A 21,509-nucleotide genomic window follows, 5' to 3' on the forward strand; every position below is an offset into this window, starting at 1 on the left:
ATACATATTCCGCAAAGGCTTCTGAGAGGAGGGAAATAGTCTATAATGGAAATAACACCATCTATTGATCTGGGTCTTACAACTACAAGACAAGCCATGGTTGGCAAAATGACTGGGGAAAACTACTGGTAGAAGTACAAGCCCACAGTAAAATACAATGTAAGCTGTTTAAAGAGCATCACATTGAAAACTTTGCCTCCTGAATCTAAACAAAACAATGGACCAAGGCAAAACAGGATAGAAAGCAGCTAAATCAAGGCAAAGGCCTCTCCAGGTGAAAAAAAAAAAAAAAAAAAAAAATTGTACCGAAAACAATAATGGGCTGACATGAAACATAATCCCCTCTGTCTGCGATTTTATTGGCAGCCCCTCCAAAGAATGGTGGCTCCCCTATTATGACTTAACACATCAAAATCCCAGCATAGCACACACAGAAAAGGCCACCTGATGATAAACACAGCAGACAGCGTCAGAGGCTTTATCTCGTGGCTGCCTGCAGCTCGACACAGGTTCAATTTGGCCAGCAACAATCGATTCTGTCCCGCCTTACCTCTGCTTCAGTCGGCAGAATAAAAACAGACCTTTCTGTAAGGAGCAGGTCTCAGCTGGTATGCCATGTCAAGGTAAAGGAGAGGAAAACTAGAGACACCGAGGCACCTGAATTGTGGTTGACCATCAAACTGGCACACATGTTTTTCTTGGCAAAATCATGGTCACAACAAAATTATGATAAACTCTGAAATACAAAAATAAATCGAAATATGGATGAAGGCAAATGAACGGCAGCATGTTGAGATGGCTTTAAGATGAATTTCTAATTTAGCCTTTGACTCATATACTTAACAATTTCAGTAAGAACAAAAAGGAGCAGTCACCTGTTGTTCCCCTACAGTATGTACTATGTAGACTTTGAAGTAACGATGCATTCATAAGGAAGTAATTGTTAACAAGAAGCTTAAACTTACTGTTTGTTGAAATATCGTAAAAAAAAGTAGTTACTTCCCAACATTGGGTACCGTGGGTATTTCTCGCATTAATTCGGCTGCTTCCAAGGGAAAAAGTCTGAAGAGATCCAAACCCCAGCAACACTCTTAAAATAAAGAGCAACTTAATTAATCTGAAATGTAATGAATGTGTTCATTTGCTCAGTTATTTTGGTCCCTGCAATTATCTTGAACAAACTTCATGAAACATCAAAATAAAGGCGCACATTTATTAGTTAAATCTGGATGACAAACGGATACATTCGAAGTTGTTCACGTGTTCCTCTATATCTCCCTTCATTAAAAAAATAAAAAATAAGCAAATGCGTGTTTTAGTGCTGTTCACATTGGAGATGATTGGTACACAAGTTTCACTAAAAAGTAATATTAGAGGCTTCCCAGAAAACTCAACTAAGAAACTCAATTAACACCAACTAACTAATGTCATTCTGTGTTGACAATTATCAACATGTGCTATTTGGCTAAAATTGTTTCGTTTAAAAAAAAAAAATAGACATGTGGCACATTAACTTCAACAGTGGGTTTTTAGCAACATTTATCTCTCTCTGAGTAAATGGGCAATTTCTAATTCACATGAGTGCATATGCCATAATCCTCTGTCAGATATCTGTGTGCGTATTTTTTTATTTTGTTTTTCCTATTTTATTTCTGGCCACAAATATGAAAGGTTTTTTGGTGTGTGGACAAGCCGCCATCTTGTGGGTAGTTTTGTCCTATGAAGGGACACCATAGCAGGGTCTCTCTACTTGAAGAGAGTATTAATCATTTCCTGAGCTGAAAGCAAAAGGGGTTGAGAACGATATCAGATTCATTACATGTGAGGGAAAACACTTTTATGGCGGTGCGCAATATAGAACACTCCTTTCATGACAATTATTAATACCCCGTCCCATTTATTTGCAATATCAACCCTCACTCCAATGAAGGTTGTCCCTCTGATCAGTATGCAGGCGACCTGGCTTCAAATCCTCAATTTCACATGCAAATGCGGTGCAACTGATTTAAATAATATTTGAATATGGATCACACAGTGTGACTCCATATCACAGAGGCTGAGAAAAAAGAAGGTGGAAAATGCAAATCATCAACATGTAAGAGAAAGGTCATAGTCAGGACCTGTTAGATTTATTTTGGAAATAAAGGGCTAGCTGCTGAATTAAACTCATTACAAAAAAGCCTGAGGACAACAGAAGAGGAGATCAGTCTGATTTACACCATAGAGGCAAACAAACACAATATGGTCCGCTCTACACAAAGGAAGCAGTTTCTGATGAAAAGTTGTGTTTTTGCTAGTGTATACTAAACACACCTGTTTTCAGCCTATAATACAAAACACGACTAGATCAGAAAAACAGGTGGATCTCACTAAACCTCCCCCAGACGCAGAGCCACATCACTGTAAACACTTGCGAGGGGTATGATACTACAGTTGCTACAGTTGTCTAAAGAAGAGTTCACAACCATATGGCTTTGATTATTTTAAAATACTTCAGTGCATAATTGAATCGGATGGTGTGAAAAAGCAGACAACAAGTGTTGCATGTTGAGAAGAAAAACCTGGAATATGATCATCATGGCGGATATAGATAAGCATGGTCTTGGCAGACCCTGCAGAAACCTTCAAGTGCCGTATAAATGTTGCAATACCAGCAGTGAATGCCTGTGTACTGCTATGTCTTTGCTCCTCTGGGGGGTATAAATCACGACTGATGGTGGAATCTTCACACATAGTCGCATGCAATAACTGAAAGGGGCACAGGGGAGCCTACTCCCCTGGGCCTAGTAAAACTCCAATGAACAGCCCTGCAATGCTCGCCTCAGGCCATGCTTTTAAATTATATATTGATGACAGCCCATGATAAAAATGACCCAATTTGGTATCCAAAATCAATTCCCACCCCTACTGATGTGCAGGGGCTGGCGAAAGCTGGCCAGAATCTTATGACAGCATTTGAAACACAGACACGTTTTTCTCAAACAGTGGTCAATAGAGGCAGAGGCTGTGTGTGGGAAGGAGAGGAGAGAAAAACAGAGGCACTGTACCACAATGACCACCTAGTCAGTAAATGATCTGTTGCCTTTCTGGGTAAATAGCATGTCTGGGATGAAGTGTATTTTCCTCCGTGGCATGGTGTGATTTGTGTGCATAGAGCAAGGTGGATGAACAGAGCTATGATTGACACAATAGATAAGAATTCTTAACTCCCTTTCTGCTGATCAATATGGGGAAAAAAAGGCACAGCATAATTAAAATTTTGAAACACATGCAACCATGACAAAAGTCTGTGTAGGTTTGGAGAGCATTTCTCTAATAATATCCGACAGAAAACTTCAAACTTCGCCATTTTTTTTGTGCTTCTATTGCTAGCAATTAGTTGTGCAGGAGGCCTCGCTCTTGAGAGAATAATATCATAAGAGGATAACACCCAAATGTAAAGCAACACCAACACATAGCCATACCATGCCTAATCTTTGAGAGACACTTAAAGCACCTCTCTGCCTACATGATGCTGAGACAAGAGCGTTAAGTCTTCACTTTCAAGGCAGTGGAAAGGATCACTCAACATCTGAGGTGATTTAAATATTTTACTTTCCTCCTACATAGTCAATGCTTGGGCTGCAGCCTAGATCTTTACCAGTCTTTACCCAAACTCTCATTTGTAAAATAATTCATGTTTGGGTGAACTTCTAGACATCTTATTTCCCTGCACGTTTTTGCTTGATTAGAGTTGATGAATATTTTTTTTGGTGTTGCTTTGCTGTGTTGTGCCTGTTTTGCAAGATTTGTTTTATAAAAATCTAATTCTTTTCAGGATTACATTTGGACATTTGGATAATACGTTTTATCATAACACATTGGGATCATAACTGAGAAGAGAAATTTAAAAATGAAAAAGAAAAACAAAATGCTGGCTAGTTCTCTGTTTTAAGTCTTTGGTCACTTCCATGAAATTTTAATTAGCTCATAAACAAAAAGTCCCTGGATGATAAAATTAAATTTCACATCCCACAACTGTTGGATTTGAAAAGCATTAATACAAGTGGTCTAGGACAACTTGGAAGGAGGAGGACTTTGGGTTGATGCTAAAAATTAATGATGATGGTACAGTATGATACCTATTTGGCAAGCATCGTCTTTTTTAATATAGATCTCACCACTAAGCCATCACGCAACAAAAACACAACATAAATCCTGAAAAGGGTTGGGCATTTTGTACTGCAGATTATGCCCTCCAAGTCAGTCAATATTAAAAAATCCCTGCACTTGTTATTGTAACGCCTCAACAGGGCCTTATCTGGAGGGTGCAGGGATCACCTCAGAGAAACCTCAATTTCCTGCTCATTTGTACAACAATCCTCATCATTATCTTACTTATCAGAATCGCCTGACAGACGTGCTATCAACCACTGCCTGTGAAAACATCTTAAAAGTCCCCTAATGTTTGGTAAAATGTCCTGTCGGTGACTGCCACAGTTCAAGAACACACTAGCTTTGTTGCTCAACAATTGTTATGACAGGTCAAAGGCATTTTATCTGACCTCATGTCACAAGCTTTATCAATGCACAATGCATACTGTAAATCGAGCATTGTGAGAATGTCCTAAGTGAATGGGAATGTCAAACATTGGGATTGTGTGCTGGTATGATCACTGGAGATATGAGACACTGAAGAGTACAGTACCATCTGTCTGACTTTGTTACAGGAGGAGTTTTTTCCAAAAATGTTGATAGTTTCATGCAAACAGCCACAGGGTTACACCGGCAGCAGGCATATTCGAGCCTTGGATGTGGTACGAATATTCAGAATAACATCATCGCTCAACTCATAAATAAATCAATAAACACAGAGTTGCATTGTTATCGTAATGAAAATGTAAATGTCTATCAACACATCATTTCCATATCTGTGAAAAAGATAGACATGACTGTAACGATGTATTCAAGTACCACCTGTTTCCTGTGAATGCAGCATGAGGCAGGTGGTTATCAGAAAAAGCACTCATAGTTTTTTTGCCACAACATAGCTACTTGCGCTATTTCTGTGTTGTCCTATCGCCTCGTCATAGGTCTGAAGCTCTGCTGAAAGTGGTGCATTGAGCAATTTATGCTTCAAATGCTGATCAAGGGCAGAGAAATGGATTATGTTGCACGAGTGCTCTGAGAAGTTTGAATGCAATGAATCTGGTGTGCCATTGGAATCCATTGTAACTGTTGTGAATCCAAGCTGACATCCTCCATGAATGAGGGCACTCCGACATTTAAACCTTTTTCCAAAATAATACATCTACAGAGCATACATCTAGTATTTATTTTCCTTAAAAACTTTATTATACGTGTGAATTAATCATTTCAAAAACTCCGTTGGGTCCAAAATTATTATTTTATTTATGTCTGTGTAAGAATTCTGACAGTTGGTTTAACGGGATCTGTGAGTCAAGACTATAACACTCTTGGTATCATGTGGTATCAGTGATTTGTCAGCAATCGACACTCTTGGTAGTTGCTAGTTTGTGGGTGAAGAAAATGTAAAAATGGTTGAGTTCTATAGTATGCTCCCAGCATATATGATTTAAATCAACAAACTGAGAAATAATCCAGGTTATAACTTGTAAAAAAAAAAAAAGGCATGTATTGTGAACGGGGTAAAACGGTACAATGTTGGAAAAAAAAAATGCTACAGAATTGTTATCAACTGATAACAACTTCATCCTTTTCTCAAAGCTCAGTGACAAAGAAAAACACTGCCCTGAAAAGAATGTGGTCCCTGAGCCATTCTTAAAGTGAGCAAAAAAACCTCCTTTTTGACAGTTACCAAACCCTGGATGTTACAATGCTCACATTGTGATGTGCATTTTAGAAGAAGACTGGACCAGTAAATGGCAACGACTTTAAAAGTAAACAATTCCTCACCCCCATGTGCCACTAGTTCATTAGGTGACATTCCCACCACTGCTGATGCACACTGGCTAGATACCCTTGCTCCCTTTGGGAATAGCTTCCCCTGGGTCCTCAGTTCATTCACTGTATGTCATTAAACAGATCTGAGTACATGTGAAATACTTTAAATTCAGGTTACGGACGTTAAAGAGGCCAGTTTCTCAATAAGCTATTGATAAATTCTGAAAATAAAGCAATTATTTCAATCTACAGGGGTGGGTTGGTTGTAGTTATGAGTCAGTGCAGAAAAACAGAGTTGCATTTGAAATGGAGCTTCCTTGTTCACCTCAGCTCATGGAACACTCCCAGCATGGGAAATGGTCTACTGTGACAGGCTGAATTTCTAGGCTGGCAAACAGCATTATTCTCATTCCTGGTCCCATTGTCAGTTCTCATTGAAATCTGCTGTCACGGACTGGAGCCTGATGCTAAGCAGGGCTGCTGGCCTCCCTGCATGTGTCTATCTCTGTCTACACTCATACTGGCTGGCCAAAGTGGTGATGTAAGAAATCAGAGGTGGAAGGAAAGACAGGTGGACGAAAAGAAAAAAAAGAAAAGAAGAAAGAGAGCGAGATAGAGAGAGAGGGAATAGTTGTTTTGGTCTCTCAATGAACTACTCATCCACCATGAAGTGAGTAAAGAAGAAAAAAGAAAAAAAAAGAAAAAGGAAAACTCTCCAGAGCTCATCACTCATCCTGAGCTGGTGGAGCTAGACAGGTCTGTTTCCTGTTCCTAATATTCTTCATGACAGACTGTCCATTTAAACTGCTGGCCTCGCTGATCCTGCTCTATCACTTTCAGGGTCCAGGGATGAGTATACCTTGAACAACCAGTGAGAAAATAGTTTCCATTTCTAGGCACAGTGACAGCATTACATTGTACATGATGTTTTATACTGGTGGATATACAAAACATTTTTAATATAAAGATGTGAGTAATTCAGTACTTCTGATCCAGCAGGCTTTGAGAAACTTAAAATGTGTCGGCCACCAGAGTTTTGTCTTCCCTTTCCCTTCCTTAAAATGATGTCTTGGTGTGAGGGTGATTATTAAAACCTGCAAAATAATGGAATTATTCTTGGCTTGTTGTAAAAAAAAAAACTCTTATCATGTAAATCTGCAAGTGCAGCAGTGCACATAATGTCCAGTCAAATCAACTGAAAATCTGGGTCTCAGGACTCCAAAGACTGTCATTATTTGTGCATTACTGAAGGCTATGCCTTCAATAATACAAGCACCCTTTGCCAAATTCCTTTGATGTATAAATGATGAGTTCTCAAACACGAAAAGCTTCCGAGGAGTTTGCTTGGTGCTTAGGCACTGAAACACACCAAATGATAGATGGGAAGGTGCCGACCTAGCACAAGCAGGCCACTAAAACGTAAACAAACCCACGATCATTAACAGCACTTCAAACTTTTGTGATTGGACCAACCGTGTGACAGCTAGAAACCCAGAACATCTATCCCCACTTCAGTAGATTCTACAACAAACATGCCAAATCATTGGCAAAGCAGTGTTCAGATGTTAAGACATATCCCATTCACTGGATTTTTTTTCTTTTCTGACATCAATCAAAATTTTAGACACAAGTGTATTGTCTGTGAGAACTAGCAGGATTTCACAACTTAAACTTTTGAAAGTTAGAGTTTAAAACTTTGGAATAGCAGTCAGGTCGGTGTGGATTGTAAAAAAGTGAAAAGAGTGAATAGGAGCGGGTGATCTGGACCCTATAATAATATTACAATCTATATGATCGCAAACATGATCCACGATCTATCTTTTGAAATGCTCTGTAGAACATAGATAGGTCTTTTTTGGCACAAGCTCCTCATCCGCCAGGTTGTTAGCTCTAACCCGTGTTGCTTTGTGCACAATCCATCACCCAAGAAACAGTCATGTGCAGTAATTCCTCCAATCAGCATAGCCATCTGGTTGGTTTCATCACTCTATTGTTTTGTTCATGTAGTGCCGATCTGTTAGTCAGTGAGGTTATGTGACGCTTGGAAACAGAAGTAAGAGGACGGTGCACGCCTTGATCTTGACTATTCACTTGAAAAGTAGATTGCGGATGACCTGACGATCATTCCTGATATAAAATTATCAGATCAATCACACCTATAATGTTTGCTAAAACAAAAAGTGATGCTGTACAGTACGATCCTGCAATGTTCTGACTAATGTGTTTAATCTGTGTTGCATCTAACTTAAGGATGTTTTTTGTTTCTTCGGTGTTGTGGGAGATTTAAAACTAGTGTCTGTAGTTTCAAGTCATCATGGATTTGTGCTTTTTCTCTTCCTCTTCCTTACAGATGCTCTTAATCTCAGTCAGACTGGCTGGGAAGCATCAGTGAGCTGCAATCTTCAGGTCTCTCCACAGATTTTCAAAGGAGTTTAAACCCAGGCTTTGGCTGGGCCTCTCAAGTACATACAGAGACAAAGCCACTCCAACTGTTGTCTTAGATGTGCGATCTGGGTCAATGTACTGCTGGTGAGCGAATCTCCGCCAAGTTCTGAAGTTATGTGAACTCTGGAGAAGGGTTTTGTCTTGCTCATGATTCCCATAGGCATGACTAGCTTCTCAGCTGCCAGGAGAATTACAATGGCATGATCTTCAGGCCACTTTACATGTGCAACAATAGACGGAAACTGCACATCCCAATTTAGAAATCTGTCTTTAGGTTTACCTAGATTCAATTTCCTACTTTATAAATTGCACTTAACTTGAAATACTGCACATCCATGAGCCTTATACCACACCCTATTAACTCTCACGATTAAATGGCAAATGGAATTCCCATAGAGAATAATAATATGCACCTAAATCAGATTGTCATTCAATTACATCTAAGGGAGAATGGAAAAGTTCGACTACAAATCTAAGAAGAGAAACTTCACTGAGTGTGAAATAGATTTCTTTTTTCCAAAGGTTGAAATGGTCTGTTGTTGGTGTTATTGGTAGTCATCGTTGTGACACTCCCAATTTTTCAAGTGGCTGCATATGACAGCCATAATGAAAGCTGCTAATTCAGGGAGCTAAAACAGAGACAGTGCTGGAGATCAGGGGATGCAGGTGATATCACGACTCACTTTCTCACTACATCCGATTATTACTGTTGTTACTCACAAGGAAGAAATACCTGGCAACTTATTAAGCGACAGAACCAGGTAAATTAACCTTTTTGTGTACACAGAAATACACTAAATGATGATCTTTGAAGGCTACTTTGTCATTTCATGCATGGCAATTTATGTAAATAAGAAGATGTTAATGCCTCACTGGCCTCGCCAAACCCAGCATGGATATGGATGGATTTTTTTTTCTAATGATCGTCATATTTGATTTGACATAGTCAACCCTCTCCATTTACTCGGCCTTGGGACTGGCAATTAGGAATTCAAGGGCTTGTGCATCCCCAGTGGCAGGGGAGCAACCCGCGGTTGTGTCTTTCCCAAGGACAGCAAGGGGTTGGGTTCGGACCGACAATCCTGTGACCAGTACATGACCCCCTTAGTCTATGAAAAACTACAATATCCGAAAGTGGACATCATTTCATTGCAATCAACACAGTCCACAATTAGATTAGCTTAAAAGTTATAATTACACCTTTCTGGGAACAGTTACGCTTCCAGTTGATCTGCTCTCTGTGTCCTTTCACAACATAGGTCTGTATAGCTCTATGTTGCCATAGAGACTACATTTTTGCATGAGCACATTTCGTTGATGAGAAACCTATTGAAAAATAGCAGTGGAAATACAGCCTCAATGAATGTGTTTGTCTATTTGACCAGAATAGTGACTGAATATGCTGCATTTTCATATGTGACCAGCATTTAGGGGGAACTATGGGAAAACATGGCACATGGGAAAAAGAAGGAAAGAGGAAAAATCAGGCAGCACTGCTTTTATTTATCGTAAGAAGTGAGGGACTGTTATTTAAATTTAAGAGCAGTTTGAACATGGTTGCTTTAATATCAATTTAAGCATGGATATGGAAATAATTTCTAGCATTATATGAATTACTATCCTTTGCTTGTCTAATTACATATGTATGTGATGTCCCTACACATTTTAAACTGATAAAGAAAACAAAATTAAACAAGAAATAACTATTGTTTCAATGGAATAACCATTTTTGCTGCTAGTAAGGCACTTTCAAAGTGTTCCTCAAACTTCAAAAACTTTCAAATGTGCGTCAACACACATCAGCTGTGAAATGAATGAATGATCAAGTGTCAGCTTCACATATAAATCTTGAGATTGTTTTAAAGATGAACACATCTCTTCTGCAAATAACAAACATTTGTGCATCCATTGCAGTAGTACTGATGTGTTTGGCTTGATTTATGTCCATTCTTTCCCTCAACTTCTCAAGCCAACTTTAGTAAGATACCTTCCCCGGTCTGGCATAAGGGAATAACTTCTCAACCCCATGATTCCCTGCAACTCCATTGAAACCGAAAGACAAATGATCCCCTCTGTGTTACACCCCATCCAGAAAGGCATTTTGTCTACGTAATACAGAGCCAAGTACTGCTAGGAGTTTAAATGGGAAATGGGCACTGCTTTATTATGCTGCAGTGCCTTGAAATGAATGTGGATAATAGATATATTCACAGCGGTATTAATATCCTCAGAGTTCATCTTTTTTTTTTTTCTCCCCTCATTCTCCATTTTCTCTCTCACAGGCTCCAAAGTACTTTGCCCTTGGCTATGCCTTATACTAAATAGATTTATGAGAACATTTGTGTCATATTTCCTCTTTTCCCGGATTGTCAAGACAGATTGTCAGTGCGCCACTGATTGAGTGGAATCACCACACAGACTTAGTTCCCATTGTCAGACCCCACATATTCATCTCTTGAGAAAGGGGTGGGGGGGGATTTAACAAGGGAAATTGGCCAATGACACTTCTCTCAAGGCTTTGGCGCTGCTATTAAGATGAGGTCAGGGGTATAAAAATAGTGGACTGTATGACTGCATTTCAAATGATTAGTCTCAATATCCAATGGTATAATTACGAATGAATGCATATTCAGTATACAATACAGTGCATGCTCATCAGTCTCTTATTCAGTGATGTGTCATTCTAGAAGAACAAGTACTCAACTACTAAACTTGAATAGCCCATACCTACGTCAAGGCACAACAGCTCCCAGCTCCTCATAGATACCAGCCAAGTAAAAACCACAGATTTTGTTTTAATCAATTCCCATGCATTGTTCCCTAAGAAATAAAATAAAATGTTGAAAAACGCCCCTCTCTTGCGATGTTTTTTCCTGGATTCATCCCGTTATTTGGAATTGACCAAAAATGAACGGGGTTTGTTTGGGGCCGGGACCCATCCTCCGTCCAAGGTTTGAGGAAATCTGTTCTGTAGCTTTTGTGTAATCCTTTTGAGAAGCCAACCAACCAACCAACCAACAGACAAGGGTGACAACTTAACATCCTTGGCAGAGGTAAAAATTCAAAGAAAACCCTCGTGTAATGTTTCAATTTCTTAGCAAGGACAATGCCAAAACAATACAAATGAGTACAAAGTACAGGATTGGACAGGTATTAGAATAGAAGTTTGTCTGGCGCAAGACTCTCTAAAAGAGAGTTTAAGCGTTAAACTGAAGGAAAGTCCTTTATTTATCAAAGCCTTTGCTCAATGAGAAAAAAAAAAAAACAATATCGGAAAAGTTTTTATAAACCAACTGCTTCTCATTTGTTAACTGACACAGCAAATAAGAGAGAAGAGAAGCAATTAGTATGTGATATATACAGTATATTGTGTCAAAGACAATATTATTGATCCATCATAGTGTAGAGAAATTAGCTGTAAATCTCAAACCAGATTGGTACAAAAGTTCCAGCAGCAATGTTTACTCCTGAGCCCATTTAAGGATACATACAAATAGTATATTACTGAATAACATCATGGATCAGGATTGTGAACATTCAGTTCAACAGTCAACAATCAATGAAAGCAGATGAAGGATTTACATCTATATCTATATCTATATCCAACTCCAGTGGGCAGTTGTGTCTGTGCTGCTGGATGTGACTGGTCATTTTTTGGGGAGAAAGAGCTGAGAAAAAAAAAAGCATTTTCAATGAGGAGGCCTGAGCCCCTTTGAGCTATCCAGACTTCCTTCAAATCCTTCATCCCCCAGAGTGATTTATCAGTAGAGATCCATGATGACATGGTGGCAGGAGAGGCTACCAATTCTCTGCTCAGACAGAGATGAAGCTCACAATGAAATATGGTGGTAGTTTGGATACAAAGCCAATAACAAAAGCAGAACTGGTCTCTTGGTAGGGGAGGGCAACGGATTTAATTCCGTAATGAACAACTCTGATGTCTTCCAAAGATGCCAGTCTATATCATGTATAAATGAATAATGCACAGGAATAAATGTTTGCATCTACATCGGCTGTCAAAAATGAAGTCAAAGCTTTTATGCAACCAAGAGATTACTACAAACATTTGGAAATATGCTGTTTCAAACTTTCACCTGCTACTTTCTAACTAACTAATGCGGCGCCTGTTCAAAACATGCTGTTTGGCACAGATTATGAGGGGTTTACAGATCCAGTCTTACTGTAAGCCTCCTGAGCTACTAACAGACTCATCAGGGCCGCTCAACATTGTTGATATTTACGATCTAAAATCTGGATGATTATATCGGTATTTTCTGAGCCGGATCTCAACAACCAATGAGAAAGGGATCCTGGAGCCGCTAACAGTACTACCATGAAACAGTAAACATTCTAGCATTTGAGGCTAATGTAACCAACAGACTACTGTTGACAGAAACTTAAAATCTCACCTCCAGTTCACTCTCAAGAATAGAAAACCTGTGTTGACCGCATCCCCTCCACTCATCCAGACAAGTTTAACCTTTTGTTTAAGCTTTTGTTTCTTCTCATTGTAACGCATTACCACAGCTAGTTACCGCACCACGCTTACCTCGATTTTGTTTATGTCTACTTCCCCATGAGATCACACGAGACAGAGCCCAACGTAAGTGTGCAGAGTCATGAGGGCAAAGCGTTGAAATGACGCCCCCATTAATGCACATAGCGGTGTTTACTGTTCATTTAGCTTGTCCAAATTGCTCCAAATTTGATATACTGCAGTTCCTTGAGTCCCCAGCAACAAGTGTGAAGTTGATCGGATGAACGGTTCTCAAATAACATACAGACTGACAGTGTGAGATTACCAACAACCCAACTGATTCAGCACTATATTATTAAAATTAAGATTGTCTTTATTTATCCCACAACGGTGGAAATTCACAATTTACAACAGCTCGAGGTGCAACAGTACAAGTAGAATCAGAATCAATTATATTATATGTTAATACTACTTGGCTGTTTTCAAAAACATAAATATTGATCTGGAATTTTTTAAAGGTTAGAAATTAGCCACAATGGTGCCATGACTAAACTTGAGTACCCAGCATCAAGGATAAAGATCTTACTGTGACAACACATGTAATTCAATGAGCGATAAGTGATACATCTCTCCACAAACTGTACCACTTTCAGAAAAGATTTTGAGTTGCTGAATGGCAGCGGTGTCTCTTTAGCAGCTCTTGACTGTCAGTAGAAAAGTACTACTGTACTTATGTAGGTGAAAAATACTGTCAAGATCTTGTCCTTGCCTGCTCTTCAGGTTGTAACAATTTTACCAGCATTCTTCAATCAATGCTTTCGAAAGTATAAAATAGAGCAGCGATTTCTTCACTTTCACTGACCTAAGGGAAAGGCAGGCCAACCATTTATGGGTTTGCTTTTCTTTCTGGAGAGTATCACTGGATGAACAGAGCACAGCTAATTCTGAAATCAAAACATAATCTTATTTATCCAGACACAAGTATGTTTAATCTTATTTTAATTGATTTGGTTTCATAAAGGTGCTCTATGAATTAAGGTAAGCACTGGAATTTACTCATGCCTCAAGACATATATGTCTACAGGAACAGGGACATAGCTAGCAAGGAAATGCACTTTATATATATATATATATATATATATATATATATATATATATGGGTTTTGTTTTTCAGATTTGTGTTCACTTGAAGGATAAAAACCCTGATATTAAGAGAGAAAGTGCTCAGAAACAATATAAAGGGTGGGTAGTTATCTACTGTATATGTACTGTAAATGCACTGTAGTTTGTTTTAATAATGGACGTACATTCAAAGTTTTAAATCTGCTCGTGGATCTAGATTTGCATCCAAATACACGTAATGACACAATGATACATTTGCACTGAAGCCATGATCAAAGGTACTGCAGTGCAGAAGTCATCAGAGAAAATAAAATGCTTTGTCAATGCACCAAAAAATAATCACTTGATCCCTAGCCCATTGTCAAACTATTTTTATTTATTTTTTTAAATATGTGCTGCTATCAAACAAATAATTAAACTGACAAACAAGAAATAAATAATAACCTGCTTGCTGGAGGTTATGGAGGTGGGGAGGAAGAGTCACTGCCAAGAAGACCCGATCAAAGAAAGTAAAGTGAAGTGCAGCAGGGGCTTATTGCATTGCATAACATTATTTTACATTCAAGACAGACACTCAGACACTGTCCATAGCAACTTACAATACAGCAGTATTACAGTACAATACATCCAGGATTTCATTTGTTTGTTTGTCTTTTGTTATATTTTTAAGCAGAAAACCTGAAACGCCTCCACTAACACTGCAACAAAGGACTGGTTGATTGCAGGCAAATTATCTTAGAGAAGTAGAGTTCACAGCAACTAAACAAATACTCCTTTTTATTTTGTGATTTCATGACCTTACTGCTGCTGGCAAGCTGTATTTCAAAGATCCTTTCAAGCATTTCCAAGCTTAGCACGGAAAGAAAATGTGGGTGCTGAAGGCTCCTGTGTCACAAAAACTTTATCAAAAATGGAAGACTTTTGAGCCCATAATTGCACAGAGTAAAATAACACTGATCAGACATAAAGTTAATTAGCACCTAGAGTTAATTCATGATCGTTCATAAAATGTCGCCGTCTCTGTGCTAAATAACAATTTGAAGAAAAAGGCATAACCTCAAATCAGCAAATCAGCAGTTTAATTGCTAAAGTGTAAAAGAAAATATTCCGTTTACGGTTATTTTTAGTTTTTAGTTTTTTAATTTGTATTAGTATTAGTATTAGTGTAAGATTTTGAAAAAAATGACTAACAAAACATGTTTTTTTTACTAATATTACTGTAATAGCATGGGCCTTCCCTTTGTCCAGTTCCTATCTGGAACATCAGCAGCTTGCTGCCCCTGCCTCCTTACATAATCAAGTGAATTTTAATCAAAACTGACCTTGATACAGGTAGGCTTTGATAATGTCTGAATCCTAGGAGAGAGGAAGAGTCTCCCAGGGGAAGATCTCTATGTGCTGACCTTAGTTAAAGTTAACCTCTTGCTTCCATTCTTACTCTCCCAGGCTAGCATACTGATTTCTGACATAATACGATATACAATCATCTGCTGTCGGGTAAGAAAGAGTAGAGTAAGAAAGTATTCTAGTCAAGTGAGAACTATTATTATATTACAGGAGATAAACTTTCTAGTGATGCATGTGATATCAACACATGCAAAGTAAGGTGCTAATAGACATCTTCATTAATTCACAAGTGCTAGAAAAAGCTTCTGTTAACAAAACAATGAAATAATCAATGATGCAGTTAACAATACCCCTCAATCATCCTTCATTTAAAAATGTATAGCTCTGCTATACAAAAACATCCACAATTTTAAAAGGTGCTAAAATTGGTGAATAAAAAGCAGACGCAAGGTAGCAATCCAATTTCTTCCAAAATTGTGCACTGGTGGAGTGAAGGTCTGAAGCAGCCAATCAAGGCAAGCGAAATTATGATTTCCAGGGGAAATTATCCAGGCCTGATTGCACTTATCGATGACATTAATTGTGCAACTTCCAAACATTGTAGATGGCCATTTGATTGCATTTGAATCCCCCACATTGCTGTCAGTGTCTCTTTATGTCAACTCCTCAGCCTCTGGCAATCAACAATCAGAAATCACATGCCTGGGCGACAGGCTTTACACAGGTTTGTTCACATGAGATTTCCTAAATCAGGAAGGCCCAACAACATGGTGATTTTCTTTAGCGCTCTGTTCTGCTTTATGTTTTGTATATGATATGTTTGTTTTTAATTAGAAAAGGCAGCAATTTTCTTTTGCCAGTTTACATAAAGGGAGACCAAAAGCTCTTGAAAGGGATCTGGAGATAGTGGGAAACAATTCAGCCGTGTCTATTGTTCTACAGGCAATAAAAGCTTTCCAAAGACACCGGCCAGAGGACAGCCTTTGATCACTAGGTTCTTTTGAGCCTCAAAGCAAATCGAATCAAATTTATTTTTAGAGGCAGAGATTTAGATTTAGCTCCAACATGCTAAAATGACAGGGAAACATATGTGATAAAACATAAAAAAAAGAAGAAAAAAAAAGAGAATCATTTCTTAATGGTACACAAATTAAGAAGAATTGAAAAAAGTTAAAGTTTTTTCGTTTTGTTTTGTTTTTTCAAAAATAAGATCATTTGCTTATTTAAAACTTGTAACCCTTCGTCTAATTAAGCCAAGCAGTCTCAATTAATGTCTCATAATATAAACAGGACGCTGCTTCATTGTTACAGTATCCGACTGAAAATCCTGCTTAATTGTATGTGATCATCAATCAAACAAGAGAAGCAATGTTGTGCCTAGAATAAACCGCTGTCTGCATCCTCACTCCCTTAAATAGTTCCTGGGGGTTTTGTGGAGGAGACATTTATTTAGTGGTCTCAGTCAATTAACTGGCATTTCCTTCTTTTCCATGAAATGACAAAGTTGATATAATTTAAAAATGTGTGCATGTAGACATCTAAATATACACAGTACACAAAGACTATTCAGTCCACTTACACAATGGCTGGCAGTCTCAGTCAAGTGCATAATTAGTTGAATTAGATTAAATAACCAATTACGAGACTAACAAAGTAAATAAGCCTCCAGGGATTCCACCAAATGCTTGAGAATAGAATTAAGAGTGGAATTAGTTTATTGACAGGCTGAATGACAGTGTGGTCAGACAAACAACTCTATTCCTGTCACAAAGACAGTGCTGGCTGTTGTCAAGGGATGGAACAGAGAAGTGAAGGGTGAGAATGTGGTGAAAATAAATTAATGAATATAGTGGAGGTTAGAAATCATAATGCATTTACAATATCTTCGAGTAGTTTATATTAAAACACCAATGAAAGTTAATTTTTTATAAACTACATGTGTGTGCTATATTTCAGATACTCTCAAGAGATACAGACATACCTCTGCTGGCACTCTCCACATGCTCCAGTTCATCTGGGAACTTCAAAATGACTTTGTGATTATCTTCACACTTTTCAGCCAGGAAGTGAAGAAGCGTTGTATTCTGACCGATGGACTTCGTGTCACGGAGCTGAAAAGAAAACCAAGAAACAAACAACAAAATATTTAGTAAAACAGAAAATAATTGATCAATCCACACTTTTCATCAATCATTCACTTTTCAAATGTACCACACAGCTTAATGGATGAGGTGGCCAAGGTGCATATACCATTGTATGTCCCACCTGTTTCCTGTCTACATCTACACCGACTGTCAAAATAAAGGCACAAAAATGCCCCAAAATTATTTGAAATTATGCGCTGATGTTTTAGTGACTTGAATTAGTTTTTCATTTAAATATGAACAGTACAAAGTACACAAATATTTAATGGGTTAATCCGCCTTACCTATGTTCAACGCACAACCAAATCCCTCTGCGTCTAGGTTATAAGGTACTGAATGTAATAGGTAATATCTAACTGTTCAGTGAAGCTCCATCAAATGCGAGCCTGGACAGTACAGTACATGAGCAGGAGATAAAATACTAATGCATAACATACTTCCACGGAAAAAAAACACATACACACATATAGTTACACACACACACACACACACACAAAATAATACCACACCCACGAGAATAAAACAGTGAGGCAGGAAAGTTTGAATAAAAGTACTGTACTGTGTTTGCCAAGTGTATCTGAGTGTGTGTGTCTGTGTTCGTACACAGAAGCCAGAGTCGTCTCCACATCAGTGCATAGGGAACTTGTTCCATATTCATTCCCCACCGTGATTGCCATGCTGTTCGAACGGCATGCTGGGAAAACTAATTAGCACAACCCACCTCTGTGTACTCATACCGATAATATCCGCACTGTAAACAGCCGGCAGTTGGACATGCTCGCACATGTGCACATGCAAGCACATGTGTGTACTTCCTCTCTCTCTCCCTCTTACACACAGACACACACGCATTCAAGAAATTGTGAATTGAAACAATAACAGGCAGTCAGAGACACACCAACACACGCACACACACACACACACACACACACACACACACACACACTTTCATTAGATGAGGATCAATCACTTGCTCACGTTGGGTAATCACAATTTAATTTCATGGATTTTAAATTTTAATTTGTTTATTGTTATACCCCAAACTGTCATTACCAAACGGAAAAAAAAGTGCATCTGCTGTATGCTGATTTCATCTGCTAACTAATATTAGTAACGTGTAATAAAGAGAGGGTAAACTGGGAGAGGTAAAAAAAAATCATTTAGGGATTTGTGAGTGTTAACAAACAGGAGATTTACTGAAACAATAATTTGGAATAATGTGGAACAGTGGTGCAGTGTTTAGCTCTAGATTGTAGTAGCATGTCCAAAGCCTCACTGATGTGATGCGTTGATGATTTAGTGTAGTATATTTAACCTGAGCCATTCCAGTGCCGATACAGGGCAAGAGAATGGGCATACTGTGGAGTTTTATTGAGTGCAGTGGGTGTAAGTGGAGAAGTCACGTGGATTCAGGTAATAAGGGAGCAATTGAAATTTTAGATGAAATTGGAAGCATATTAGCACTGTGAGGTGAATATCGCTGAAATAATGAACTGGACCACACGGTTCACAAAGCATGCATACTCACTAATTCATAAACATGCCACTCCAAGTGCTTTACTCAAACTTTTTATATTACAATTTTAATATTTTAATATGTACAACTCTAATTAAATAATTTGTGCTTTTTCAATTTTAATTCTAAAGAAAGTCTGGGGAGCCTTTTAGGTTTATTTTAAAGTTGACAATAAAACAAAAAAAAAATGTGGTGAAAATTGAGCTTTAAAGACATCATGTGACCCACGCAAACACTGTACTGCGTAATTTGAGCAGTTATTTTCTCTCCTTTTTACCCTGTACTTTATATTACTGGAAGCATTCACTGATGTCTACCCATCAGTAGTTTACTGTTAACTGCAGAGAAGTGTGTCATCTTCCCACAGAGAACATCTTTCGGATGTGTAGGGACAAAAAACATCTATCAAAAACATTTCAAACTAATATGCTCCTTTTAAAAAATATGGATATTTTGTATTACGGAGCCTTAGGTTCAAAACATTCTACACGGAGTTTCAAGCTTTTAAGATGGTTGTAAAGACAGTCAAAACAATTGGGCCATTATTCCTTAACTGTGAGTCTTATAACACACATATCATGCTCCTTTTAAGGTTCATAATCTTATTTTGGGCTATTAATAGACATAGTTTACATGCTTTAGCGCTCAAAAAATCATCAGTTTTCTCATATTTCTGTCCACTGCTGCAGCATTGTATTCCCCCTCTGTCTGAAATGCTCTGTTTTAGCTCCTGTATCTTTAAGGCCTCCCTCCCTAATACCCAGTCTTCCCTGATTGGTCAGCTCACACATGCCTCAGCCAGCAGCGCTAATGTCAACAGAACAAACATTGCTAAATCAATTCTTACATGCCAAACTAGCCATTAGGCATACGTTATGCAAATGTGTGACCTGTTGACGAAGTGTGATGTCATTCAGTCACTTGGGCAGGAGTGTTTTGTGTGGGAGAGAGGAGCTCCTGTTGGGCTTTAAAGTTTCAAGACCTTTCACGTGCACGAGAACCTACATAACACACTAAATGAAAACATATATCATAAAGATGACAGCAGTCTGAGTCACGCTCTCACTCCTGACTCCTCACTGCCTTTATTGTCATCGCACATACAGTAGTTGTATGTTGTTGTATCGTGACTTTTTGACTGCTATTATTAAATATGTGAAATGGTCACGGTTTGGTTAGGTTAAAGCACCAAAACTAATTGGCTAGGTTTAGGAAAAGATCATGCTTCAGGTTTAAATGACTACTTTACGTCACGTTACTTAACTTAACTATGGTACGTGATTTGTGTAAGATAACTTAAGAACAAATGCATCTTAACACTTGGTCACACATGGGACTAGAACCCCAGTCGCCTGGGGGAAAGTCCTTGCTATGACCCATCTGACCACCTCCTGGCACAGACTTTGCTTGCTGTTTATACTTCTGCACTAGATGGGTGCTTCCACAAATGACCCTTGGGTGTCATTTACAGATTCATACTGAGAAGTATAGGCTCATGCTGCCTTGGGAGTAAGACCAGGCTGGACAGAGAAATAAGAAACAAACACAAGGATAGCAAACATTATAATGCCATGTTATGATATATTTAATGCACATATGTGTAACTGAGACACTAGAGATGGTTATTAAACATTAATGTTTCATAATAGATAATTTCCAAGGAGACTAGTTTATATCTCGCACGCAAATTTACTGTATCGTTTAAACAGAGTATATTGAGATAAAAAGGGCTGTTGTTGGTAGTGGTAACGCATTCTGCTGAGGGCCTCTGTAAGGGCAGGGGGAATCCTACATAAAGCCCAAGGCGCTGATGTTATTTTCACACTATTTTTACATCAGGAATTTCAGTCAAAGCGGCTTTCAGGTATCGTGAGAACTGTGCCAGGGGCTGTGGCGTATCTCTGCACCGACTGTAGTGAGCCGGTCTGCGTCAAAGTCTGGGGTCATTTTTAATCACAGTCCATCCCTTGTCCTGGCCATTTTAAAGTTTGTGCTCAAAGTCAAAACTGGAAAAGAAAAAAAAAAGCCTTTAACTGCCAGAGCTCCTAAGCTTTGTAATGCTCTCATTGAGGAGCTTAGACTACCTGGAGTTTAACATTAAATCTTTTATTTAACACTACCTATTTTTTTATAGCTGCCATAGTTTTACATTAGTCACTTACGATTTGTCTTATCCGATTATGTTTTAATGGTGCAACTGGATGGAGCGTGTATAAATGCTACTTCTTCAAACACATTTGTTCATTTGAAGTAGATGGAAGAATTGCTGCTTCATTACCGTGCAGCTGAAAGCATATGCTGAATTGTGATATCACTCAATCTTTCATAACGTAAATCGCCTTGAGGTAGTATTATTATAAATCCCTCAGTAGTTAGTGCTACACATTCCAATACATTTAGCATTCACAGAGGCGAGGTGCATTACAAACAAACATGCTTCCACTTGAATGTCTAGATTGAAAATAAATAAATAACACAACAATTAACTAATAAAAGAAGAAGTGGCAATGGGAATATGGCTGCATGCAAACAAAGAAGGATCGTCTGCTCTTGA

General features: G+C 38.4%; 1 protein-coding gene across 8 annotated transcripts in view; it reads right to left on the reverse strand.

The window, feature by feature from the left end:
* The window catches only part of diaph2 (diaphanous-related formin 2), a 397,495-nt gene that overhangs the window by 127,288 nt on the left and 248,698 nt on the right, over positions 1–21,509 (reverse strand). For all 8 annotated transcript variants that reach the window (XM_084353751.1, XM_084353750.1, XM_084353752.1 and 5 more), the window contains one exon: positions 17,277–17,406. In XM_084353751.1, the coding sequence (XP_084209877.1) occupies positions 17,277–17,406 (130 nt within the window). The remainder of the gene's footprint in view (positions 1–17,276; positions 17,407–21,509) is intronic.

This window comes from Pagrus pagrus (assembly GCF_965226575.1).
Source record: "Pagrus pagrus genome assembly, chromosome: 5".
NCBI classification, from domain to species: Eukaryota; Metazoa; Chordata; class Actinopteri; order Spariformes; family Sparidae; genus Pagrus; species Pagrus pagrus.